This window comes from Macrosteles quadrilineatus, unplaced genomic scaffold (genome assembly GCF_028750875.1).
Source record: "Macrosteles quadrilineatus isolate MER2022 unplaced genomic scaffold, UCM_ALF_1.0 Scaffold_1__1_contigs__length_201487025, whole genome shotgun sequence".
Taxonomy (NCBI): Eukaryota; Metazoa; Arthropoda; class Insecta; order Hemiptera; family Cicadellidae; genus Macrosteles; species Macrosteles quadrilineatus.
This window is the reverse complement of record NW_026542594.1, coordinates 129501435-129529072: the sequence shown is the minus strand read 5'-3', so window position 1 is coordinate 129529072 and position 27638 is coordinate 129501435. Positions and strand designations below refer to the sequence as shown.

The window sequence follows — 27638 nt, the reverse complement described above, 5'->3', positions numbered from 1 at the left end:
GATGTTTAGGCCTAAATAATTTAATGCTGCAGCCAACAAGTAGTCTAGGCCAAATTTTTTATTAGGCCTAAGGTAGGAGGTACTAATAATTAGTAACCATATAACTTAGAAAATTTGGTATAAGTACTTAAACTACCTATTTAGGCCTAGGCAGGGTTTAGGCTAGGATGAAATTTATTTCAGCAAAATGCTGCAAACTCTCTGCAAAGGCAAAAACTAAGTTAACTGTAGAAAAAATATTATTCAATAACTTAAGCATTTAAAACAAAAAATTCCAGTTGGCTAATATTACATTTGTTTGAACATTACATCTTTCAATTTTATTTGTAGAAAATTTGCCATAGGCCTAGCCTGCAAAACAATGTAAACTTAGGATTTTTAAGTTGTGAATAGCAAAAGATGCTAAAAATACTACCGCAGCTTAAACCCTGGGCCTAGGCCTACTTAACGCGCAACTACTCGACTCGACTCGATACTTGAGTTTTTACTCAAATACTCGACTCAACTCGAATTGAAAAATCACTACTCGCCCACCCCTACAAATGATGTAGACAAATTTGTAAAATTGGTTTAAGCGTGGGAAATAAATGAAAATACTCGATACTTCGCTTCATTGTACTCGATACCAATTCTGAAAAGTGAGGTTAATTATATAGTGATAGGCGGATCCAAGAAAATGTCGGTACCGGATCCAGATCTTGAAAAATGCGAATCCGGATCCAGATACACACTGTCATAAGGGGGGGGGGGGGGTTAAAAAAAACGTAATTAACAGAATGCAAATTTAATTCAGCAAGGGGTGATCCAGGCATAAATAAATTGGATGCTGCACGCAAAAACGACAATATCGCCGTTATGGATATTTTATCTTTCTATTGATGCAAGCGTAATCTTTCACAAGCGTAGTAGTTGTTGTTTGCATAATTCTTTTCCTTTATGCAAGCCTACTCGGTCTTAAATTATGTCATTGCATGTTCTGTATCTTGTCTTATATTGTTGGATGTGGCTGTTAAGGTTTAAATGTTTGTTTTTGTTTCCTATATTGTTTTATTGTGTTCAAGGTACTTAATGCAATCTAAATCTTATGAACTAGAATTATGATAGTGATTTTGCTACCCTCATTGTAACCTACTCAATTTATATAGGCCATCCTAAATAATTAGGTCTAGGCCTGGGTCTTTTGACTCTTTGGAAGAGCGTTAAAATATACTAAGAAAATTGGATTGAGTCTGCGATAATGAACTAATGATTGATATGTGTGGATGTTAACTTTGTAAATGAAAAGACAATAATATTACTCTGTGGTAATCCAAATTTTAGTTTGAGAAAAAAACTTTGCAAGATATGTATCCATCTTATAATTAGTTTTCAAGCTGATAAAAAAGATGCTCTTTGCCATTACTTCATCATAACATCCTGTTTTTCATTGTCATCTGTTGAAACTGTGATTTTTCTTGACACAATCCTCATAGGAGTAAAAGGTTTTAATAATGTGTGGTACAGTAATTGTTGTTAGAAAACCATGAATGTAGGATACTATCCATTTTCATAGTAATGTCAATATATTAAAATTAAAAATAATGGTTCAAATACAGATCTGAGAAGAAAACCGCAAAAATACCGATAGTACCGGCCGAAAGCCGCGTACCGTACCAATTTTGTACCAAGAACCGAGGTACAAAATATTGTACCGTACCGTACCGACCTTAAATTTTCTGTACCGCAGACCCCTAACAAAAATAGATTTGTAGACTGTAGAACACTCTGTAAATAGCTCATTCAACTATGTACTTGTCCACAGGTAGTTCATAAAGATGGAAAGTCTACTTCAATTTCCAAAAGTCAAAGCTATGATGAAAACAATATGAATCTGTTAATATTCCATGTTTGTAATATTTGATTATCTTTTCTAATGCATGACTTACAGCTTTGAGCTCCTCCTGACTTCCAGGCTGACTGACTGCTCTCTGAGAGTAACTCTGTAGATGAGCTCCTCCATCTGATGCTCTACGTCCGAACCCACCCACTGTAAACAACACATAATAAAGTCGCCCAACATACTCTGCAATAAACTATAATGAATTTTATTCCTTTAAGAAAACTCTTTAAGAAACATTGGTAAGGAAGATGATGGTTTCTTCATTTCTTGATAAACTTCTAATAGAAAAAAAAACATATTTGGAGACTTGCACCTGAGAAATAATACCCATATGGTCCAAAAGTGTATTTTTTTCTTTAAATGTCTGGCAAGGTTCCTCTCAAGTAAGATAAATGAAAATATTTGAAATTAACAAGGGAACCTTTGGATGTATATTTACTTTCCTAAATATTTGTCCCAAAACTATCTGTAAGTCAAATTTTAAACCTCTTAGGCCCCTATTACACGAGGTAGCCTGGCGACGTCGCCAGCGGCAGTAGCTGGCGACGCACTGGCCACCAAACCTATAACCAGTTGAGTAGCCAGTTGAGTAGCCAGAATTTTACCGCCGTGGCGCCGTTGTTGTGAGTGCTTGTCTTGCACTTGTCCTTGTTATGAGCGGTGTTTACAGTGAATAATGAGTGATTATAAGTATCTTCTCCTTCTGTTACTTCTGAAGAAAAGGAGGCAAAGGAAGAGAAAAATGTACGTTCATCCAATGCTTAGTGCAAGAGAATCAAAAGGGTTATATTACACCCTTTTTGATGAGCTCTGTGCGGACAATAAAAAATGTTTCAATTATTTTCGTATGTCACAATCCAGTTTCTTCGAGTCATAAAGGATGATATAGACATTTTATCAACTGAAGTGAACAATTCACACACTCACAACACAACAGAACGCAACACAACAGTGTGCAAGTACCCCCGTGATATGAACTAACCGAGTGGCGACGTGATACTGGCGACCTAGTGTAATAAGCTCCATATGATACAACGCAGCGTCGCCAATATGGGTAGCCAGTAGCTACCACAGTGGCGACGGGGCTCGGTAGCCAGTCGGTCGCCAAAGTGTGGCTGCGTCGCTGGCTACCCTCGTGTAATAACATCCATAAGAATCAATGCCCCATGACAAGCTGAGTAGCCAGTTTGGTCGCTGGCGACGTCGCCAGGCTACCTCGTGTAATAGGGGCCTTAATGGTCGGGTCCTTTTTGTGACACCCTGAACTAGGGATGGACGGGTCCCGAAATTCTGGGAAATTTTCAGGACGGGATTACATTTGATCCGGGAATTTTTCGGGACGGGATTTGATCCGATCGTTGGCAATTTTGCTGCTTTGCGAGTGACGATGACGCCACTATTGCGAGAGATGTTCATGATAGTTCTGCGAACGCAGGAGGCGAAGTCATGTTAACGATCGCACCGTGATGGCAAGTCATTTCGACAATTGCGCCGTGACCACTGAGTCAAACCGACGAACCCGCCGAAACCGTGAGTCATACCAACGATCGTGCCGTGACCGCGAGTCATACCGACGATCACGCCATGACCGCGGAGTCATAACGACGATTGCGCCGTGACCGCGGGCGCGGAGTCATACCGACGATCGCGCCTTGACCGCGGAGTCATATTAACGATCACGCCGTGACAACGGAGTCATAATAACACGATCACGCCATGACCACATGGAGTCATTTTGACTGCGAGTCACAAGTTTTTATACCTGTAAATTTTTACCCATTTTTGGATTTTTATAGAACAGTTCCACAAATGGTAAAAATTTATTTTCTTTGTCTTTTTTGGCAAATATCCCAGATTTTTTGGTGGACAATAAAAAGATTACAGATGGACAAGAAATATCCAACTTATTTAATGAAAGATTTGCTAATATTTCTCAGATGTTAAATACAGTTTCCTCGAGGTCAAAATCAATTCAATTACTTCAAGTAAATAACAAAAACACCCACCCAGAGTTTTCTTTTTCATTGGTATCAGCTGCTGAGGTGGCCGGGACAATAAGTTCATTCAAAAACCAAAAATGTGCAGGTTGGGATGAAATACCTTTGAATTTAATGAAAATCACAGCCCATTCAATTCATAGACCACTCAGTCAAATTATAAATCAATCATTCTTTAATGGGGAATTTCCCGATAAATTAAAATTTGCAGAAATTAAACCATTGCATAAAAAAGGGAGCAAGGAAATTTTAGACAATTATCGTCCCATATCAATCTTGCCATCTTTTTCAAAAATTTTTGATAGAACTGCTTTCAATCAGATAATAAATTTTTTTGAAAATAATGGATTATTTTGTCAGGAACAATTTGGTTTTCGGCCTGGTCGAAGTACAATATCTGATGTTGCATATTTTGTTGACCAGGTTGTTGGTGCTTTGGATGGATCACAGAGCACTATGGGAGTGTTCTGTGATCTATCCAAGGCATTTGATTGCATTGAGCATGATATTCTCTGTGAAAAACTTAAATATTATGGATTTAGTGACTCGGCGGTGTCCTGGATAAGATCATATTTGGACAGTCGGTATCAAAGAACGATAGTAATTAAGAACAGCTTTAAACACGTCTCAAAATGGCAGAGGGTTAAATTTGGTGCACCACAAGGCTCGATACTAGGGCCTCTGCTTTTCCTTTTATATATAAATGACTTACCTTTAAATATATCCTCAACTCTTACACTTTATGCAGATGATACATCAGCAATATTAAAAGCAAATTCAACTAATGACTTAAAATTAGTTTTTCAGAATACACTTACAGGACTTCAAAATTGGTTTTCAGCAAATGGTTTGTTGCTTAATCAGTCTAAAACACATTTGGTAAAATTTCAAACTAAACAAAATAAAAATGTAGATGAAGACAATTTTTAATTTTATATTTCAAGGGAACTTAATGGAGATTCACAGCTCAGTTAACTTTTTAGGGATTCTGATTGATTCTAATCTTAATTGGAAAACTTTTGTCAGTAAAGTCTGCAAGAGATTAAACTCTATTTGTTTCCAAATGATTAAACGATTGTTCTTCGAGAGGTTATCGACTCAAAAACCAGGCTTATGATTTATCATGGTCTTTTTTTGCCAGTTGTAACCTATGGCATTGAGTTCTGGGGAATGTCATCTCATGCACATAAAATTTTTAAGATCCAAAAAAAGTACATCCGCCTCATGACATTCTCCTCAAAGAGAAAGTCATGTACACAATTTTTCAAAGAATTTGGTATATTAACTGTTCCCTGCCTATATATTTTAAGAGTTCTGATGTTTGTTAAAAATAATTTTGAAATTTTAAGTAAAACTCAACATATGCACCATCACGAAACTAGATTTCAAGCAAATTTTCAGTATCCAAGACACCGTCTGACGCTATCTGAAAAGACACCACAATATATGGGGAGGAAATTGTACAATAAACTACCCAGCGAGTTGAAGGAAATAATAAAGGAAAACAGCTTTAGAAAAAAGTTAAAGGATTTTTTGATTTAAAAAAATTATTGTTCAGTTGACACATTTTTAAATGATAAGTTTTAGAAAACCAATTTGTAAAGGGATAATTCCTGTTCTTAAAATGATTATTGTGAGGTTTTATTAATTTTTTTTCTCTAGATACTTATTGCTAGGTGTAACTATTTAATTATGATAACTTGACTGCATTGACAATGTCATCTAATCTGTTCTAGCTTTGCTAGTTGTTAAAGAATGTACTTTCATGACAATAAAGATATTCTTATTCTTGTGTTGTGAATCGTGACAGCGCCAAGTTTAAACTCGTGACATCATCGATCAGCTGGGAATTGAATCAGCTGATTCCCCATCCCTAGAGGATTAGGGAGGGGGAAGGAGAGGAGATCCCTTGTGGGCTAGAGATGCGAGGGACATTCTAATCCTGCGATAGCTTGAGTTAGGACGTGACTTAAGTGTTCAGTAGTTGAGAGTGATTTTGCCGCTAACGTGATCTTACGTAGTCGTGAGTGGGCAGTGAAGATCCCTGGAGTATACAGGTAATTCGCCAATTTGATTGATACTGTACTGTTAGTTATTGTTCAGAGTATTGACTTAGCAATTAACCCTCACTTTAAATATTTTATCTATAAAACCCACGGCAGGGCCTTTGTCGGGTGTTTGAACCTCTTTAGTCCGTGTTGGCGTATGCTAGGGCTCGTGTGGGTTGACGATAAGGATTAATTCCAACAAACTGATCGTATAGAATTTGGGTATATATAGTTAATATTGAGGGTGACGGGGTTTTAGCGAATATTTTGCCAAGATATTCAGTTGGTGTTGAACTGCTGCGGGCAAAGTTGAACCCGTCTCTGCAAGTCAAGCAAACACGAGGTCGGGTGGGCTCGCCAGCATTCAAATATTCAGCTAAGAAATATTTTAAGTGTTGAGGCTGGCGAAACTGTAACATTAATTTGTTTCAAAATTTTGTCGACGGTTTTCATTATTTTTAAATTTAATTTAATTAGCTATTCCCAGGTGTGATCGATGATGATGGTACTGTAGCGTTGTTGGTTACCGGTACTGAGTTCACACCTGATTCACACTACATTTTTGCGTCCTTACAAATCTGTACCTGTGCTAGGTTATTGAGTTAATTAATGATTTTATCTGAACCCTGGAAACTTCCCAGCACGCCGACTTAAGCGATCCGCTGGTGAGAGTTGGTAACGTTTTCTCGCTAACTACGGGATAGCGTATATATTCCTAGCGGGAAAAACGGCACGTTACACCCTGAACGTAACTTTTTACAGTAAGTGTATTTTTAATTATCAAATTATTTACGACGGGAGGAGGTTATAGCCACCAAAACCTTCTCCTGATTACACATATAACAATACAAAATATTTGGCAACAGTGGTATTGAGAACCAATCTTGAGATTCAACCCATCCCTAATGATTAACAAGCGGATGGTCAATTATCAAAATTATTATTAAAATTGAATAGTAATATAACATTGGGGCATGTTGACTCACTGGCTCCCAGAACTGGAGGTGGCTTGAGCAGATGTTGATCCTTGATGGTGAAGTTGTGCGGTGGCTGGTACTGTACCAGGGGTATGTTCTGAGGGAGGTTGGTGTTGGGTAAAATATTCAACTGATGTCCTCCTTGCTTCATGTAATGGGCCTCCAACACCTATCAACCATACAGACATCCAATTGATGTTAAAACACTAGGCTTTAAAGGGCTTAACAAATGTTAATCCTATTCCAAAGGTAAATATTGGAATGGAAATAGACTTACTTTGGAGTGCACCCCAGTAACAATCTACTACTGTACTACTACAATGAGGGTGGCAGTGCGTAGCCAATAGCCATGGAACATACCCACACACACACTCCTTTCATATACGGGATGTAATAGGAAGAGGTTTAAACGTTTGATTTTATGTTACTTGCCCATTTATGGACCTAACATTTTGAAACTTTACACAATTTATAAATTAGGTTTTAAAGATATTCTGTGAAAATTTCAGCTCCCTACCCCTTATACAAACAAAATATTTAAAACATTTAAAAAATGATACTTTAGAAACATTAAAAAGGTGTTTGGTTTTGTAAAATATTTATATTATCACATTCTAGAGAAATGAGGCTGTTTAATCAGGAAACTAGAACATAGTCAACATAGTCTAAACCTAAAAGTAGAGTCCAAAATTATTCAATACCTATGTGGTCCATCACCAGTTAATAAATAAATAAATTTAATATAATTAGTTAATAACAAAATTCAATGTGCTATAATTTTTTTTTTTTTTTTTTTTGTTCTTTTGGGTTGGGGAGCTGAAAATTTTTCCAGAATATTTTAAAACCTACTTTATAAATCGTGTAAAGTTTCAAAATGTTTGCTCTATAAATGGGCAAAAAATATAAAATCAAACGTTTAAACCTCTTCGTGAGACAACCTGTACGTATAGATTAATCATGTTTCAACAATCCCTATAAGTTAGTGGATCATAACTAAAAACCTGTTAAAATGGACTAATTTATAGATAAATTAACTTTAAGTATTCTATTTCAATAGTGTAACCTGTATGAGAGTGTTTTTCAACTCATTAAAACCACTGTAATCAAGGTTTTGCCATAACGACCTCTTCTCCATTATTTTGGTTGGTTGGACCGGGGTTTACCTGTTTAACCAAGGATAAACTAGGTGGCGTTCGCAGAGGCATCCACAAAATTAAGCGGAGTCATCAAGGGTTCATATTATATTGTTTTTGTCATACTGCAGTAAAAACAGACGTTTTTAATGCATGTGTTGCGGGTATCTAAGTAGCATTTTAGCGAATTTCTCTATAGGAAAGTAGCTATAACCGTAGGTCTCATGGTAAGACCTAGGCTCGGGACCGATTTACCTTTCCATTTTGATGTCCCCAGAGGCCAAAAACACCATTCGTTCAAATTTTTATATATCTATATATAGAGATATATATATATGTGTCCATCCGCACGATAACTTGAGTAATTTTTGTCCGATTTTGATAAAAATTGGTTTGAAGGTGTAAGGCGGGATAAACTTGAATGAGTTCGGAAACCAGCATGATCGGACTATGGGAACGGGAGATTATGGGGGGTTTTATGGGGTAAAAATAGGTTTTTCCCATTTTTGACCCTAAAAACACAAAATTTCACAATTTATTTTTAAACCATTTTGTAGAGCTTAAAAAAACAAATAATTTAGTATATTGAAGCGTTATTATGCGCCTAATTGTTACGGAGAAAATTTAAAAAAATTGTCTTTGGGATCAACTTTAATGCAACAAATAGAGAAACATCTATCTATCTATATATATAATACGCTAAGCCGATTTTTGTAAACAGAACTCCTCCCTCATTTTTGTACCGATTTTGATGATTAAAGTGTCAAACAAATGGCCCTGATCTGTAGTTTTGCAAAGTGTTTTTATATTTTTCATATCGTTATTAGTTTGGGCAGGATCTTCCATCAAAGTTGGGTTTTCTCCCATAAGATTAACATGGGGGAATCTAAATATTTAATTGGAAACTTTGTCTTCACTAATTAGAGAGAACGGCTGGGCGTAGAAACTTGGTAGAGGTGTCCAAAGAAAGGTCTTGGTCTGTAGATGAGTTATCAAAAGAAAAACTAAGTAAATTCGCTTAGGGCTCTGCCCCAGAAGCCTTTAAAGACCCCTCCACATATTTGTTTACATTTTGGCCATGTGGATAATACTTTTTAATGAAACAGCTGTTAATTTTAATATTGTATTTTAAACAACACATATTTATTGGGAGTTAGAATTGTCCAAAAGAAGTATTTTCAATGTTATTTTCTGATTTTAAAATTGATTTTCTTCTGTATCATATCATTTGCATTATTTGTTGCCAATGAAGCCGCACGACCATATAAATGAGGAGGCCCCTAACAGTTCAAAAATAAAATTCAACTTCACTTCAAGTATATTCCACTACACTTAACATTCTGTAGAGAGATTATATTGACAACTTTATGTAATTGATAAGGCTGAGACAACTAACTGACATCCCCCATGTCAAGGAATTCCAGCTTTAACAGTAACCCCACAACCAATTTCTCAAAACATTGCTAGAGAAATGTGCATAGGCAAATTTTTTTGTGTGATTCATAGGCACAGAAGTACGATATGAACTGACACGACGTGACGAAGGAAATCTCAACGCTGTACACTGCAACGGATATACCTCCTTTTGAAGTTAGAACGTGTCTTCCCAGCAAACAGATATTTTTTTCAAATAAAATCCTAGATTAATCTGCATTACACTGATGGAATCACGGAAATGTTTAACTACAAAAGCTCCACCAATACGATTTTAATACTGGTATAAAGGTTCTTCCAAAGGAAGAGATACCAGATAAGATACTAATAGTATGGGAAATATTTTATTCATTGAATGATCAACCATATTTTGGTAACTAACGCAATTAATATCATTATTGTTTTTACACTTATTAATCTTTAAACAATGCTAAATGCTCAAAAATATGTATAATTTCACTCAATTTATTGCAGCAGATGAATTAGCGTACACCTTGAAAGTAACCGTTGATTTCGACGGGTTTCACCTAGTCACTCAATAACGGCTGAACGCATTTCAGCCAAACTTAACAAAATTACTTAGACTAATAGTGAGATGGTTTTTAAACAAACAAATTTCAATTAGACAATGCTAATGCAATTTAAAACGAACTTAAAATTTCCAATTTTTAACATTAGGCTTATGGGACTAAAGTAGCCATGACAGGTTTTTTGTTTACAAGAAAAATTTAAACAAGAGAATCATAAGGTATTTCTGAACCTTCTAGACTTTTCTTTTAAACGTGTTTAAACCATTCCTATGATCTTAATAAACAAGAAAATACCGTTAAAACATTTTTTTAAGGTGCGGAATTCACTGCAAATCGAGAAAATATACGGAACTACTTTCTCAATGCGCGGAGCATAAACAAGGAGCGGAGGGATACGGACCGTTGACCATTTTCTTGGGAACCCATATGTGTTGCCAGCTGATTAGAAACAGCCAATGTTAGAAATCAGGATTTAATAAGCGATATATCGAACCGCATCGAAATCGATATTTAATCCGATAATACCGAATACCTCACAGGTTATATTATGTTGAATTACATCGGTGGTGCAGTAAGTTATTACACTTAAATAAAACGCAGATTGAACACTGATCTAATTTAGGCATGTGGGGAAGGTAGGTCGGGGTTTATGAGTATTCGTGACTACATTAAGTGTTTTGAAGTAAGGTTAGATTAGGAAGGTAAAGTGTAGGTTATATAAGTAGGTGATCGGGTTGTTTATTTGTGTTGCACCATATCATTTTTATCTTTTGGAATGGTTGGTTAAACGGGGAAACGATTTCAAAAATGCTTGCATATGGTCTTAACAAACCATCTACAGTATTCTAGCATTGACTTTATATAAAGTCAATGATTCTAGCAAATTACTACATAAAAACCAAATGAAAAGAACATTTGGATTTGGACCTTTGACCATAGCAAAATTAACATATAATTTATGAAATGTGAAAAGTTGTATATCATTAAGTACTATTCTGTAATATTAATAATTGTTCGGCAAATCCTCATTTTAATGGCTCGGCTGAAAATGGAATCTGCATTTTGTGAAACAGTAATTTGGTAACAATTCAGTAATTTCAAATGTTGATAACAGTAGCCTATCCTATATAAATACTGTTATTTGATTGCCAAGCCACGGACTATACATACGTCCAGTTACAACCGTAATAAGTAAACCTGGGCTTATAGAAGTACACTTTTAACCTTGGTATGGATAATTGTCTAGGCTTGTCCAGAAGTAGGCTACTAATTTCTAATTATATTATCTACATTGTACATTTAAGGCACGTCTTCCCTACTTATTATTATTCTGTTTTCACTTAAATCAGCTGAATGCGATGTTTACTTATTACTTATGATTAGGCCTACATTTCAGCCATCTTATTTTATTGTTCAATAAGTAAGTCTTTTTGCAGTTTTTACGTTTTTACACATTGAAATACATGACTGATAATTCAGTTCATTTTAGTCTTTAAATGTGTTTTACATTTGAGTCTTACATTAAAATAGCCCTACATTTTTTGTAGGCCTATGTTTTATCTTTGACTATCAATACAACTAGACATTCCATCCCATGTTAAATTTGTAGCCAGCTTTTTCATCAAAATCTTCTGTATCCAATGGCCAATGGTTTTATTAAGGCCAGTATTAAAATGCCGTCGCTATATCGTCCTAATAATGGCAGAAGACCTACATTCCAGTTACATTACATTCATATCCTCCATCAAGAATACTTGGTATAAACCATCATAAATTATTTCCAGCAAAGAAAGCTGAGTTTAACCGATTGCAAGGGTTGAAATGAAGACCAATGTTCATGTTGCACAGTTGAATTTAAATGTCAAATTTCCTCTCCTGTTGTTATACAATACTCGTTTTTTAATAGTTACTGTTTTTTATACTTAAATACTTTAACCAATTGTAAGGGTGTAAAATGAAGTCCAATGTTTTTGTTGTATGCTACAGTGGAATTTGAATGTTAAATTTCCTTTCTCTTTTTTATACTTTAATGCCCTTTTTGGATGTTAATATCAGATTCCAACTACTGTAATATTTTCCTGGTCAAAACTACCATAATGCACTTCTGGAAGAGGTAAATTTGAATTATTATAACTTTAATCAATAAAACCAGCATTAGTATATAAATCTATTGACTTTTTTACATTTAGTTACTTAAATATAAAATCACGTGTGTTCCGCTCAACTGGCTTTCACCTCTCTGAAAGCAACCCTAGTAAAATTCCCATGTTATTCTTATGGAGAATAAGTCAACTGTTGTAGTTTGCTTGTTTATGAACATATTTTGATCAAATTTTGAAAATACATTAATTTCTTACTAAACCACAGTACCTTTTAACATTTTACATAAAAAAAAAAAAAAACTTTTTTACCCTCCCTGTTGCAGCAAACCTAAGTACTCATTAAACTTATTCTGTTTAAATAGGGAATAAATGTGATATTTTTAAGGACACATTTTAGTTTAAATATAATCAGGCAAATGGAAATTCGCTAAGTCTGCAGGTTTTCTGCGGCGGGGGTGTTTAATAATAAGGGAGTAAAAACCGTTTTTAGCCTCTATGGAGTAAAAATCAGCTGTTGTCAACTCAGTTGTAAATTTCGATTGTAAACGATTGCACGTATGGATTCGTGTTTCGTAATAATTTGAACATATAGTCTACAGTCTCTTCCTGTAGCATTTTAGCATTGCAGATACATTAATCCATTCCCACACTCAACACTGCTCACCTTTACTACTTCCTTCACCAACCCCCCCCCCCCCCCTACGTCGTGGACCTGTTTCTCTCTCTTCCCATGGAATTTTAGGATTGCAGATACTTTAATGTAATTGCCAAAGACAGTTCCCACACTCTGCACTGCTAGCCTTACTACTTCCTTCGCCATTTCCTACGTCATAGACCCGTTTCCTTCCTTTCTCATAGCATTTAAGTATTACAGATACATTTATCTAACTGCCCAAACGGTACCCCCACTCTGCACTGCCAGCCTTACTTCCTTCACCACTTCCTACGTCGTGGGGCCTGTTTCCTTCCCTTCTCAAAGCATTTTAGGATTGAAGATACATTAATCTAACTGCCACATACAGATCTCACACTAAGCTCATACTTAAATACTTCCTAAGCCACTTCCTACGTCGCGGACCCGTTTCCCTCTTTTCCCATGGCATTTTAAGACTGTATATACCTTAATATAATTGTCATAAACAGTTCCCACACTCCGGGCTACTTGCCTTTACTACTTCATTCACCACTTCCTATGTCAAGGACCTGTTTCCCTCCCTTCCCATTGCATTTTAGGATTGCAGATACCTTAATCTAATCGTCATAAACAGTTCCCACACTCCAGACAGCTTCACCTTGACTACTTCCTCCCCCACTTCCTACATCGCGGACCTGTTTTCCTCTCTTCCCATAGCATTTTAGGATTGTAGATACCTCAATCTAATCGTCATAAACAGTTTCCACACTCTGGACAGCTCGCCTTGACTACTTCCTTCACCACTTCCTACGTCGCGGACCTATTTCCCTCCCTTCCCATAGCAAAATAAGATTGTAGATACCTTAATATAATCGTCATAAACAGTTCCCACCCTCCAGACAGCTCCCCTTGACTACTTCCTCCACCACTTCCTACATCGCGGACCTCTTTTCCTCCTACGCCCTCAATTCATCCATAGCATTTTAGGATTGTAGATACCTTAATCTAATCGTCATAAACAGTTCCCACACTCCAGACAGCTTCACCTTGACTACTTCCTCCCCCACTTCCTACATCGCGGACCTGTTTTCCTCCCTTCCCATAGCATTTTAGGATTGTAGATACCTCAATCTAATCGTCATAAACAGTTTCCACACTCTGGACAGCTCGCCTTGACTACTTCCTTCACCACTTCCTACGTCGCGGACCTATTTCCCTCCCTTCCCATAGCAAAATAAGATTGTAGATACCTTAATATAATCGTCATAAACAGTTCCCACCCTCCAGACAGCTCCCCTTGACTACTTCCTCCACCACTTCCTACATCGCGGACCTGTTTTCCTCCTACGCCCTCAATTCATCCATAGCATTTTAGGATTGTAGATACCTTAATCTAATCGTCATAAACAGTTTACACACTCCGAAAAACTCGCCTTTACTACTTCCTTTACCACTTCCTACATCGCGGACCTGTTTCCCTCCCTTTCCATAACATTTTAGGATTGCAGATACCTTAATCTAATCGCCATAAACAGTCCCCACACTCCAGACAGCTCGCCTTGACTACTTCCTCCACCACTTCCTACATCGCGGACCTGTTTTCCTCCCTTCCCATAGCATTTTACGATTGTAGATATCTTAATCTAATTGTCATAAACAGTTTCAACACTCCCGACAGCTCGCCTTGACTACTTCCTTCACCAATTCCTACGTCGCGGACCTGTTTCTCTCCCTTCCCATAGCATCATAGGTTTGCAAATACCTTAATCTAATGGTCACAAACAGATCCCACACCACGAACAGCTCGCCTTTACTACTTCCTTCACCACTTCCTACGTCGCGGACCTGTTTCCTTCTCTTCCAATAGCATAATATGATTGCAGATACCTCAACCTAATCGTCACAAACAGTTCCCACACTCCGGACAGTTCGCCTTGACTACTTCCTGCACCACTTCCTACGTCGCGGACCTGTTTTCTTCCCTTCCCATAGAAATTTAGGAAAGCAAATACAGTACCTTAATCTAATCGTCATAAACAGTTTCCACACTCCAGACTGCTAGCCTTTACTACTTCCTTCACCACTTGATTCGTCACGGACCACCTCGACCCGAAGCTAGTGTCGTAATTTCATTATATTTATGATTCATACAGTTTCTGTTCTAATATCTGTGGAATAATGCTCCATCAGCTATTTATTTATCTACTGCATTCAAAAGACAACAGCTGATCGTATGTCTTTGTTTATGTGTCAAATACTGCTTCCATAAGGATTACATTGAAACTTTGAGACCCAGTGGGGCGGATTCCTGAGAGACTTTTTTAACGCCATATAGATGTTGTGAGCCGTGACTAATTCCACCGGCGAATGTCACGACTCGTAATCAACGGTCCAAGTGTTTTTTGTATCGTAGGTTAGTTTAGTGTTTCGGTTTGTTATTTCCCACGACCCTCAACAAGGCTGTGCCTTGTTGTTATTATTTCGACCGCCAAGTGTCAGAGGTTCCGAGATTGTTAAGTGTGGTGCATCGGCATAAATTTTCATCGTTCTACATCCTAATTTTGTGGCATGTTTTACATGTATTATTGCTTTAATTTCATCCTAGTGGAAATTTTGTCGGCCATGGAGTAGTTTAAGGCCGTCTGTGCCTGATGGGTGAGTTTTGCACAATTTTCTGAAACTTAGGTTAGAGCACATGTTGCACTAGGTTTGGAACCTAGTTTCGGGGTAGTGGAGAATTTTTGGTAGTTAGTTTCCCTTTTCTCTGTTGTTTGTAGAATTCAGGGCTTTCCCCGAGATGCTAGGCCTAGAATTTGACTGAGAAATGTTTGTTGGAAGGCCGCTATTTGGGAGAAACTGCCAAGTCAGTTTTTGTCCTTCTGACTGTTTTGTGGTAGGCCTAACCCTACAATTTTGCCTTTTAAATGTAAATGTCTTAGGCTACTACTTCTGGTAGTCTTTTGTTCTGTGTCCCGTAAAATTTCTAGTGATGTTTTGTCTTGTAAATTGTTCAGTTTGTGTTACCCAGTCAAGTACTGTTAAAGTCTTTTATTTTGCTTTGTTCTTGCCAAACTAGTTAAATTAAGTTGAATTAACTGCTCTTAAAGCTCCCCAGAAAGTTTGAGTCATTTTAATCATGTTATAAGAAAGATACAGTAGTTTTTAGTTTGGCAATTCTCCATTCAGGTCTGAACTGGGTAACCTGAAAGGCCACTGGCTTCAGCCTTTGAGTTAAGGTTTGGAATGGTCTGGAAAAGTTGCTGGAACATTTCCCCCAGCTTTTAAGACCATTCCGAACAAATTCTGACAACAACTTTTGGAGAAATTAACAAAAATACATGAGTCGTAGCGTTAGGTCTAAATTTTTTATATGGAACGTTTTTTGTTAATTTTAAAATATTTTTCTGTGTTTAAGTGTCAATTGTTTATTGTTAACTTGTTCTTCTGGCCACTTTGGACCAGGTAATTTATATTTTTTCTCTCTATTGGTGAAATTTATCACTGTCACATATCCATCTGGCCTGCTGGCATTTTTTACCGCAAATATTTAATGTTACCGATCTTGTACTGTTTTATCTGTTAATTGTTTTGTTTAAATTATTGTTATTGTTTAAAATGTTTTACATTGTTAAAGAGCTGTTAAAGAGAGATAAACCTTTTAAAAATCTAGAATCTTTTTTGAAAAAAATATGTTAGGCCTAAACCAGTGACTTTTGGAAGTTAGTGAAAACAGGTAACCTGTGGCAGTGAGTTATGTATGGACTTAGACTGTTACTAGGCTACTGCGTTTCTGGGTTTGTTACTCAGGGCCCGTGAGGAGTGCCTTGGACTTGCACATCAGCCTAGGCGGAGAGGGTCTCCTCTATCTTGGCTAACCTTGCTTAATGGCCGCCTCTCCATCCTGCTTCGTCCCTCCTCCGGTGCTGTCCGCCCAGAACTGAATGTGACCGCCAACTTACCGCAAGTGTTAAACGATCGTTGTTACCTGTTTATATATATGTAGATTTATTTATTTAGTTATTTGAAAGATTCTTTATTACTTGTTATTGCCTTTTAAATTTTTTATATCAAACCAGCCTAGGCCTATATTCCTGTTATTGTTTTTTTAAATTTTATTGAAAAGCCTTGTGAATTTTTAAATAATTTTCAATTCACTCTATTTTTGGGGCCCCTAAATTTTCTATAGTTACCAGCTTCAAAATGCATATTTAAGAAGAAATGTTTATCCATTGTTATAATTTGTTAATTTTGGTACCTAATTGTTTTTAAAAGGTTAAATTTAATTAAATCCTTTGATTTTGATGATTAAAGAAATTACTGTAAGTTAGTAGGCTAGATGGGTAGCCATTTGACTTAAAGTTTTTCTGAGAGTATTTAATTCATGTATTATTGTTAATATTTGTTGTTGCCTATTTAAATTGTTTATTACAGCTCGTTTCTCTCAAATGGCGTGTTGTTCTTGAACCTCCATCCATGGTTCTCATTTTGTTAAGTAAAGTTTTGTGAGCCGCTCCTCGGGCCTGCGCATGGATCACGCTTCCAAGTCGTTAGTCTGGGTGCAGGCACGAGGGCATGGTTCAGTTGGCACTCATCGATATGGTCTTTATCACCATGCAAAATTTGAAAACGATTGATTCAGCCGTCTACGAGGAGTTTGCGTATTACGAAATGCATAAGAGTCGACGTATAAGAGCTTCGCTCAATTAAAGCATTCAGTGAATTTCTGATCTTATATTTGAATGATGGTTTGTTACCTGCTCGTGTGTACAGTCGCCAGGTCCTACAGTGTGTCTCCTCATAGTCACATGGTAGTGAGACTGTGACTTGTCCTCATATTTTACTTTGCTATTCTCCTCATAGCCTTCAGTGTCTACACTCTCCACGTCCTTAAACTGTAAACACAAGCAGTATACATCAGACACCAGACACCCCCAACGACATTCAGTATGCAAAGGAACTTCTAAGTTGAGCCATTATATTCTCTAGGACCCACCCACAATTTAAATAGTTTATTTGTTTCAGATTTGTAAATTAAACTCATATTGTCACAGTGAATTTATTGATGAATTGAAAGACACCTTGGCAAGTTAATTGATCACTTTATTTAATGCAGAGGAACCAACATGAAGACATTTAACTAATAAGTAGACTTTGAACTTTTATTAAGATACTGGTAGGTTCTAAAGTTGCATTTATTCTTACATTAAATTACATTTGTGAATGCAACGATGAAGATGAAGAATTTTGCCACTCATTTTGCTCAGCCAAAAAATTTTCTTGGAATAGTTTCTTTGGATCGTTTATATTTGTGGTAAAAAATTATTTTTAACTAATGTTCAAAAGAATACTAATGTCTGACCTTTTCGAGTTGAAGGGAGTCTTGCATGAGCAGCATTGCTGGCATTGTTGGCATGGACATTAAGAGAGGACTGTTGGTATCTGCTTCATTCACTCTCTCCACCACTCCTGCAGTGGACACAACAGATGCAGTCATATAATACAATTCAATTATATAATTCTTAAATCATTTTTTAACCATGGAACTGCTTGATCTATTCTATTAAATGCCAGGGCATTTTGCCACAGTTTGCACTGTTAATTAAACCCTCCGGGCAGTGTCAAACATCGATACATCGATGGTAGTGCAGACGGACGGTTACATTTGGTCTTTTAACTCAGTCAATTTCAGTCCGATTTGGACTGGATCTATACGACTGTAAACATCAAAAAATTTGCTTCACCTGCCTGGAGTCTGTTTATATATCCTTACTTGTGTTTGTCTGTTTCTATGGTTCAAGAAAAAGTCATTGTTTTGGTGCTGTGCTGGGTGTTGTTGTTGTTAACAAGTTGTTCGTTGCTATATTTTCTTTATTGAAAATAGATTTTTATCTGTTTAGACTACGTATTTAAATGTACAAAATAATCAATAATGACTAACTTGCTGGTTTAATCTGTTTGCAGTAATGTTTATTTAAGGTTATTTGCAAAGGCAGTAAAGTCATTATAATGGGCCTAGTGAATGATTTTGCAACTATTCCTCTATCATATTTACAACTTATGTCTATCCTAAATACTAAAGTTTGTACTTTGTTATAATATTAAGAAATAAATGGCTATTTCAGATGTTTCATTTAGTTACATTTATTCATAATAGACACCAAAAATTTGTTTATTTTTATTTTGTAATTTCTTTTTCTAAGTACTTTTGAGTAATAAAATGGGTATAAACCCCAATTATTTATGCTGAATCATCATGTGCATGTATTTAGCTGCACAAATATATAAGAAGGTAGTTACTTTTCAAAATAAATTTGTTATAATTTTTAAAAACATTGCTGCAAAATGTCCGAAAACCGACCGACACCAAACACAAAATGACTGACACCAGGAGGGTAAAAAATGAATGCAAAATATTTCTAATAAGAAGAAAGTTATAGGGGCGTACTATATTATAAATGATTTGTTTCAGAGAAAAAACAGAGAGAATTATCCTTGACATTACACAGAATAGATTTCGCATGTAAATTTAAAATTTTAAGCCAAGAAAAAATATGAAATTCAGGACCATCTTACCAGAGGGTACTAGTGCATTGGGTTTTTTGGGATACTGAAGTAGACGTCCCATCTATATGGACCAGCTGTAGCATATTTTTTGTTAAAAAAGAATGTAGTTTTGCGAGCCAGTCACAGAATACATTAGTGACTAAAACTCTATTTTCAACCTTATTTTTTGTTGTTGGCCAAGTTGATGCCAGTTGCTAGAGCTCACAAAAAGTAATTAGTTTTAATTGGCAAAAAATATTGAGTATTCAACAGAAATCAGTAATTTTGATCAGCACAATCAACTACGCTCACATCAACTACGACAATTTTGATAGAAAACTGGCTATAATATTGAGGTAGGTATAATTACCTCGTCAAGTAATCCAAATGTTGCTCATGTGAGGTTAAAAACCTACCTACATGTTTTACTGTTAATACGGCATCGTCAGAGTATACATAACACAAAAGACATTACTGTCACACGCACACGTCACAATAAATAAATAACACAAAACGAACATTTAGATAGGCCTATCACACGACGGGGACGGTATGGGCGCAGGTAGTAGGCTGCAGTGTCAGACTCCTTCCTCGTTGTTGTCCACGTAGGACAAAGGTCAGATGGTCAGTTACTTTGGTTTATTTTATTTATTAACATTGAAGATAGAGTGTGAACGGAACTGCAGTTTTTCATTCAGGATATGTCCACTTGTGATGTTGTTGTGGTATAATTTGTAGATTTCAAATTCCTCAAGCGTGTTTAATTTACTTTTCTGCGTACATGTAGCAGCTCTAGAAAAATTGTATTGAATTCTCAAATTCAGGTACTAAGTCTGAGATATGTGACACTTGTATTGTTGGCAAAATGCATCGGTTGAGTTTTGGAACTCGTAAAGAACTTGTTAATCAACCTGGTGATTGCATAAGTGCTGATGTTTGTGGCCCAATGCCTGTGTTATCAGTTGGGGGCAATCGATATTTTGTTGACTTCAAGGAGCCTGTGGAACAAAACAAAAAGTTTCCTACAACTGAAACCAACTCTTCAACAACTGCAAGTTTACCTGACAAAGAAGGACAGAGGTATAGTTTCAGAGACAGATCAAAATTGAAGCCTCCTGTGAAACTTGCTGATTGTGCCCTTCTGACATGTGTTGCAGAACCTACTAAGTGCAAGAAAGCGGTGACATGCAAGGATTCTCATCATTGGGTCAAGGCGATGGATGAGGAAATAAAGGTGCTTAGTCCAGTGTTCTGGTGTAGTAAACGTCAGAAATGTGTAGCTTTGTCAACTACAGAATTTGAGTTGATTGCTGCAGATTGCTGCAAGTTTGGCTGTAGGGGAAGCAGTGTGGCTCAAGAGAATACTTCAAGATGTAAGGATACATGAGCAGCAGTTTTCTTGTCTGAGTAAAGTGTAATTTTTTAGGGGAAGTGTTGAGATAAAAAATGATTTACTCAGTCAGTTACAGCTGTATATGAAATTCTTATTATTGTAATGTTTGTTATGTTTAAGTTGTTATGAAAACAAACTACTAGTCTATTAAATGGTTCTCTAACAGTTCTTACTTTTCTTTATATCCCACTAGCAAAATCAGTTTATTACAACACTCTCAATTGTGCTGTTCTTGTTGTATTTTGTTGTAACTTTTTACTTTTAGTTTTTATAACTTATTGATTGACCATGCATCTGTTCACCATTGCTGTAGTAAAAAACATGTGTCTTCAATTCTTTATTATTGTTTTGTTGTGTTTGTAAACAAATCCATTATAATTTAATGTAGTATTGTTCAAGTTATTAAAAACCTTTCTAAAGGTGATAAAAGTTCTTTTTTCATTCATTCATACTCTCATTACAATTTTAATAACTTGATATTGTGAAATGAATACAATCCTAAAGCCAGAAAAGTTTAGTGTAGATCCAAACTCATCATCTGCAAGTAAGGAATGGACACATTGGCACAAAACGTTTCAGAATTTTGTTACCAGCATTACACCACAACCATCGGACTCCGATAAACTCAAAATACTTATAAACTTTATTACTCCGGAAATCGACGAGTACATAAGTGAAAGCGGTACGTATAACGAAGCTATATCTGTGCTAAGAAGTATCTATGTAAAACCTGTAAATGAAATATATTCTAGACATAAACTATCTGCACGTCAGCAGCAACCTGAGGAGACTATTGACCAATATCTCCAGGCTTTAAAATTACTAAGTAAAGACTGTCAGTTTAAAGCTGTCACAGCTGAAAAGAATAGGGATGATTATATCCGTGACACATTTATTGCTGGAATAAAATCTTCTGCAATTCGCCAGCGCTTACTAGAAAATGTTTCGTTGACACTAGATCAGGCATATAGTCAAGCCAGATCCCTAGAACTTGCACATGAGCAATCATTAGCTTTTCAATCTATAGTAAATGCAACTTTGTCCCAAGAAACTCAAGCGAGCAATCAGAATGTTGCAACTTCAAGCAGTTTAGAAAAGTTTTCTCTAGCTGCTGTGACTGAAAAATGTTTCTTTTGCGGTAATCTAAGACATCCTAGGGTCAAATGTCCAGCTAAAAATGCAATTTGTCATAACTGTGGTAAACAGGGGCATTTTACTAAGGTCTGCAGGGCAGGTAAATTACAAACCAAGCAATTGGATAAATCTAAAGAAGTAATGAACTCTATTGACCTAGCAGCTTCGCCTGGTGGGTTAACAAAGAGTACAGTACAAGCCCTAGTTAATGGTAAATCTGTCTCTGCTTTGATAGATACGGGAAGCTCTCTAAGTTTCATAAACAAATCTACTGCTCTTAATTTAGGTATTCCTATAAAACCAGGTAGGGGTACTGTCTCAATGGCTACTACATCAATCACATCCGACATAACAGGTCAATGCAAAGTAAATCTTGTCATTCTTGATCACTTTTACAAGCAAGTCAATCTTTCATTGTTACCAGATCTTTGTGCAGATATAATTGTTGGACATGATATTTTGAAAAACCATGCAAGTATTAAAGTAGTCTTTGGTGGCAACAAGTCACAACTAACTGTATGTAGCGTGGCAGCCTCAACTGTAGAACTGGTATCTTTGTTTTCTAATTTAAAACCGGAATGTAAGCCAATCGCAATCAAGTATCATCGCCATATCACCGATGATTTAAAGTTTATTGAAAACGAAGTAAGTAAATTGCTTAAAGACGATGTTATAGAGCCTAGTATGTCTCCATGGAGGGCTCAAGCATTAGTAGTTACTACTGAAAATCATAGAAAAAGAATGGTCATTGACTACTCCAGAACTATAAATCGTTTTACATTACTGGACGCTTACCCACTACCTAGAATCGATGATATCGTTAACAAAGTTGCAAATTATGAGTTTTTCAGTACTATCGACTTGAAAAGTGTGTACCACCAAGTTAAGATAAGAAATGAAGAAAAGCACTACACAGCTTTTGAGGCCGGTGGTCAACTCTACCAGTTTAAGCGTATCCCGTTTGGGGTCACTAATGGGGTGGCAGCATTCCAACGTGTAATTGACCAAGTTATCCAAACAGAACAGTTACAAGACACTTACGCCTATCTTGATGATGTCACAATCTGTGGAAAAACACAAGAACAACACGATATAAACTTAAAAAAGTTTATTGAAGCTGCATCCAAATACAACCTAACTATTAATAATGAGAAGTCTTCATTTTCACTGCGATCGATCAACTTGTTGGGCTATCATATATCAAACAAAACTATCAAGCCTGACCCCAGTCGACTAGATCCTTTGAAAAATTTACCTCCGCCCAGAGACACCGCATCACTGAGGAGGACCCTTGGTATGTTTTCACATTATGCATCACTTATACCAGATTATGCTGCCAAAGTGATTCCACTTGCACGTACTACATTCCCTTTGTCCAAAGCAGGGCTCCAGTCTTTCGAAACTATAAAAAGTGAAATCATCAGATCTGTAGTAAGCTGTATTGACCCTGAAGCACAGTTCATCGTAGAAACTGATGCATCTGAGAGTACCATTGCTGCTACTTTGACTCAATCGAACCGTCCAGTCGCATTCTTCTCAAGGATACTTTCTCCAGCAGAACAAAGACATTCAAGTGTCAAAAAAGAAGCCCAAGCTATTGTGGAAGCACTGCAGAAATGGCGTCACTATTTGGTTGGTAAACATTTCAAGCCGATTACTGACCAGAGGTCGGTTTCTTTTATGTTCGATAACAACCGTCATGGTAAAGTGAAAAATGAAAAGATAATGAGGTGGAAACTGGAATTGTCGTTCTTTCATTATGATATTGTATATAGACCCGGTAAAGATAATATGGCTGCAGATGCCCTGACTAGAGTATGTTCTTCAATCCAAAATCAAGAAAAACTGTTGATTGATTTACATGCGAATCTATGTCACCCAGGTGTGACACGTTTATACCACTGGGTTCGGGGTAAAAACTTGCCCTACTCGATCGATGAAATCAGACGAATAACAAACTCCTGTAATGTGTGTGCTGCTGTGAAGCCTAGATTCTTCAAACACAAAGGGATTTTGATTAAAGCTACTTCTGCATTTGAACGGCTGAATATCGATTTCAAAGGCCCGCTCCCTTCATCAAGTCGAAACCGTTACTTATTAGTAATAGTGGACGAGTTTTCACGGTTCTCTTTCGCTTTCCCGTGTTCAGACATGTCATCGTCAACAGTTAAGTCGAAACTAAAAACATTATTTTCTACTTTTGGGGTTCCTAGTTTCATACATTCGGACAGAGGAACATCATTTCTGAGCCAAGACTTAAAAAGCTACTTGAACTCACTTGGAATCTCAACCAGTAGAACCACTGCGTACAATCCAGCAGGTAATGGGCAAGTAGAAAGGTATAACGGCATTCTATGGAAAACAATTGAACTAGCATTGAAATCACTTAACTTAGAAATAAACCAATGGGAGACAGTTTTAGAGGATGCCCTCAGCTCAGTGAGATCTGAAGTGAGTGATTACTGAAGGAATCACTTGTTTCATTGTTGATAATTACAGCCACAGGCCAGATCCCGATATTAAGGGCAGTTATAACAATAAAAATATACATAACGAAGATTTTCATTATGAGCAAAAACCAAATAATAATAATAATCAATTGATGGACAGTATAACTGAATCCAAAGTTAAAGAATCTTTAAAAGATAATAAATTATTGAGTGATACACAACGAGCCGAGTTAGGTAACCTGATTCTCAAATACAAACATATTTACTTTGAAACACCAGGAATTTGCAGATTTTATGAGCATGAATTAAAAGTTTATGACCAAACTACGTTCAAACAAATGTCATATCCAGTACCGCTAGCTTATCAAGATGCAGTTTTCCAAGAGATACAACGTATGGAAAACATGGGCGTTATTGAACGTAGCAAAAGTACCTATATAAACCCCATCATACCTGTTGTCAAAAAGTCAGGTGAAATACGATTGTGCCTAGATGCACGAAGAGCAAACGAGATCATTGTCCCTGATTATGAGTGTAATCAAAGTATCACAAAACGAGATATTAAGCAAATGCCAAAATTCGAAATTTATCAGCAGCTTGGATTTAACATCATCTTATTGGCAAGTTCCTCTCACTCCAGAGTCCCGTCAATATACAGCGTTCCAATTCAAAGGTCGTACATATCATTTCAAGGTCACACCATTTGGCATATCTACATCTCAAGCCGCACTCGTCCGAGCTCTAGATAAAGTGTTTGATAACGAAGTAGAAGAGTTTACTGCAATCTACGTTGACGATATATGCGTTATATCTCCGGATTTCCAATCACATCTCAGGCATTTAGAGTATATTTTTCAAAAGTTTTCTGAAGCAAACATGACGCTCAAGTTTGACAAGTCACAATTTTGTCAAAACTCAGTCCCTTTTCTCGGTTATACATTGACCAATCAAGGTTTGGAGATGGATAAAAGCAAGCTGGAACCAATACTAAACTTCCCAAGCTCTAAGAACCGTACTCAATTGAAGGCATTTTTAGGACTAATCAATTACTATAGTAAATTCTTAGAAAAATTCTCTTCTACAGTACAACCTCTGATGCGGCTCACATCAAAGAAAGTGAAATTCGTATGGACAGAAAATGATGAAGTTGCCTTCATGAACATTAAACAATTATTCCTAAAAACTAATGTGCTACATCATCCAAGTCCAACACAACCATACTATCTTCAAACAGACGCATCCGACTTCGCCATTGGAGGACATCTCTACCAGTTAAAACCTAATGGAGAAAAGGCAGCTATCGCCTTCATTTCACACACACTACAACCTGCTGAACAACGTTTTACAACAACCGAAAAAGAACTTCTCGCCATTGTATACTGCTTACAAAAAGTCTGATATATCGTACTTGGTTCAAAATTAACTATAATTACAGATAATCATGCACTCACCTTCTTACGGACATGTAAATTGTTAAATAACCGACTAGCACGATGGACTTTAGCTATACAGGAATATAATGCAACAATACAACACTGTAAAGGCGTGGGAAATGCAACAGCAGATGCACTTAGCCGCATAAATGATGACTCACAGCAAAACTCCAATGCCTCTCCTCGAGAATTAGAATTGAATTACCTTGAACAGATCCCAGACAAAGAATTGAAGCAAGACCTCCGGAATATGCCAGCTCTTCAATCATCTGATCCAGTACTCCAAAACATTTACCAAACTCTGCAAGAATATCCAACCTCCCCAGAATCACAAAGGCTCTCACAAAATTTTAAATTATACAACAATATTCTATACCAAAAATTAAGAAACAATTGGCTTATCGTAGTACCCCAATGTATGATCAACCGCTTAATTTGGGAATGTCATCTCTATTATATGCATTGTGGGTCAAAGAAATGTTTTCAATTGCTAAAAGAAAGTTTCATATTCAAGAACATGAGTCGTATAATTCGAAAAACCCTTGCCTCTTGCGATACATGTCAAAGATGCAAAATCAATACTTCACCTCTATTTGGAACGGCACATGGAGTATCATGTATACAGAAAAACGACCAAATTGCAGTTGATATTATTGGACCGCTACCTACAAGCATAGGAAAGACCATTAAGGCTATGCTGGACACCTTCCGGACCCAGAGAGCCGTAAATCAAGTGGTCAAAAATGGAATGGCCAAACTAGAGGATGACCTTGGCTTTGTCTTTGCCTGCCGTCTGGTAAGCAAGGCGACCATGGAAAAGATTGCCGAAAAGGTGGTGTCCCTGCCCGATGAAAGAGCGCTGCCCTCTAAGAAACGTCGGAGGCCTTCCACATCGGAGAGTCCTCCAAAAAGAGAAGAAGGCGTCCAGACCAAAAAGACCACGGTTAAGGCCAAGGCGACTCAGACGGACCTCTCGTCTGCTGTGTCCAGATCCTTTTCGGACGTAGCTGCAGCTCCAGCGAGGCGCCGACAGGCACAGCAACCCACGACCCCCCTTCAGGGAAGTTCCCGAAAGGGGTCAGTGGTGGAGACACCTGAGGCTGTGTGGGAAAAACGCCTTTCCAAAAAGGAGAAGAGGCAATTGAGGCGGGCGGAGGTCGCCTCCATGAAGAATGAGGCAGTGAAGGCACAGCCAACCGGCGTGGCCCAAACTGGGCCCGGCTCGGTCCCTGCTCCGAAAAGGTCGCGGCCCAAAAAGCCCAGGACGGAGGCAATCCTTGTCAAACCCTCAGGGGGGAGATCTTTTGCCGAGGTCTTGGGCGTAATAAAGGCCAAAGCTAAACCGGAGCAGACCGATACGGTTGTACGGTCGATTAGACAAACCCGGGAAGGGGACGTTCTCCTTGAACTGGGTAAGTCGAAAGACAAGGCTGCTTTTACTGCCGAACTGAAGGCAGCTGTTGAAGGCCAGGGCACCGTCCGTGCTCTTGAGCCTAAGACATCAATTGAGGTTTGAGACATTGATTGTGTGTCGACGGAGAGTGACGTTGTTGAGGCCCTGAAGAAAGCTGTACCCGAGCTTGCCGGGCAAACGGCCATCCTAAGGGTTTGGCTCACAAAACCCAATAGGAGTCAGCAGCGGATGGCAATCGCCGAAATGGCAGACGCGCTTGCCACTAGGGTGCTGGCACTCCAGCATCTGAGAGTCGGCTGGGTCAACTGCAGGCTCAGACGGAGAGTGGAAGTGAAGAGGTGTTTTAAATGCCTCTGTTTCGGCCATTCCTCCCGAAACTGCAAGGGACCCGACCGAAGTAAGAACTGCCTTCGGTGCGGGGAGGTTGGTCACATCCGTAAGGACTGCAAAGTCGAGTCCTGTTTCCTTTGCAAAGAAAATGGGCTCGCTGACAAACACGTAAAGCATATAGCTGGGTCTGGGCAGTGTAGTGTATTT

At 37.4% G+C, this 27638-nt stretch overlaps 1 protein-coding gene across 3 annotated transcripts in view; it reads right to left on the bottom strand.

The window, feature by feature from the left end:
* Window positions 1-27638, bottom strand: part of LOC128984853 (serine/threonine-protein kinase SIK3-like) — a 280801-nt gene that overhangs the window by 136134 nt on the left and 117029 nt on the right. For all 3 annotated transcript variants that reach the window (XM_054404224.1, XM_054404232.1, XM_054404239.1), the window contains 4 exons: window positions 18094-18200; window positions 17489-17626; window positions 6911-7070; window positions 1926-2026 (listed from right to left, as the gene is read on the bottom strand). In XM_054404224.1, coding sequence (XP_054260199.1) covers window positions 1926-2026; window positions 6911-7070; window positions 17489-17626; window positions 18094-18200 — 506 coding nt within the window. The remainder of the gene's footprint in view (window positions 1-1925; window positions 2027-6910; window positions 7071-17488; window positions 17627-18093; window positions 18201-27638) is intronic.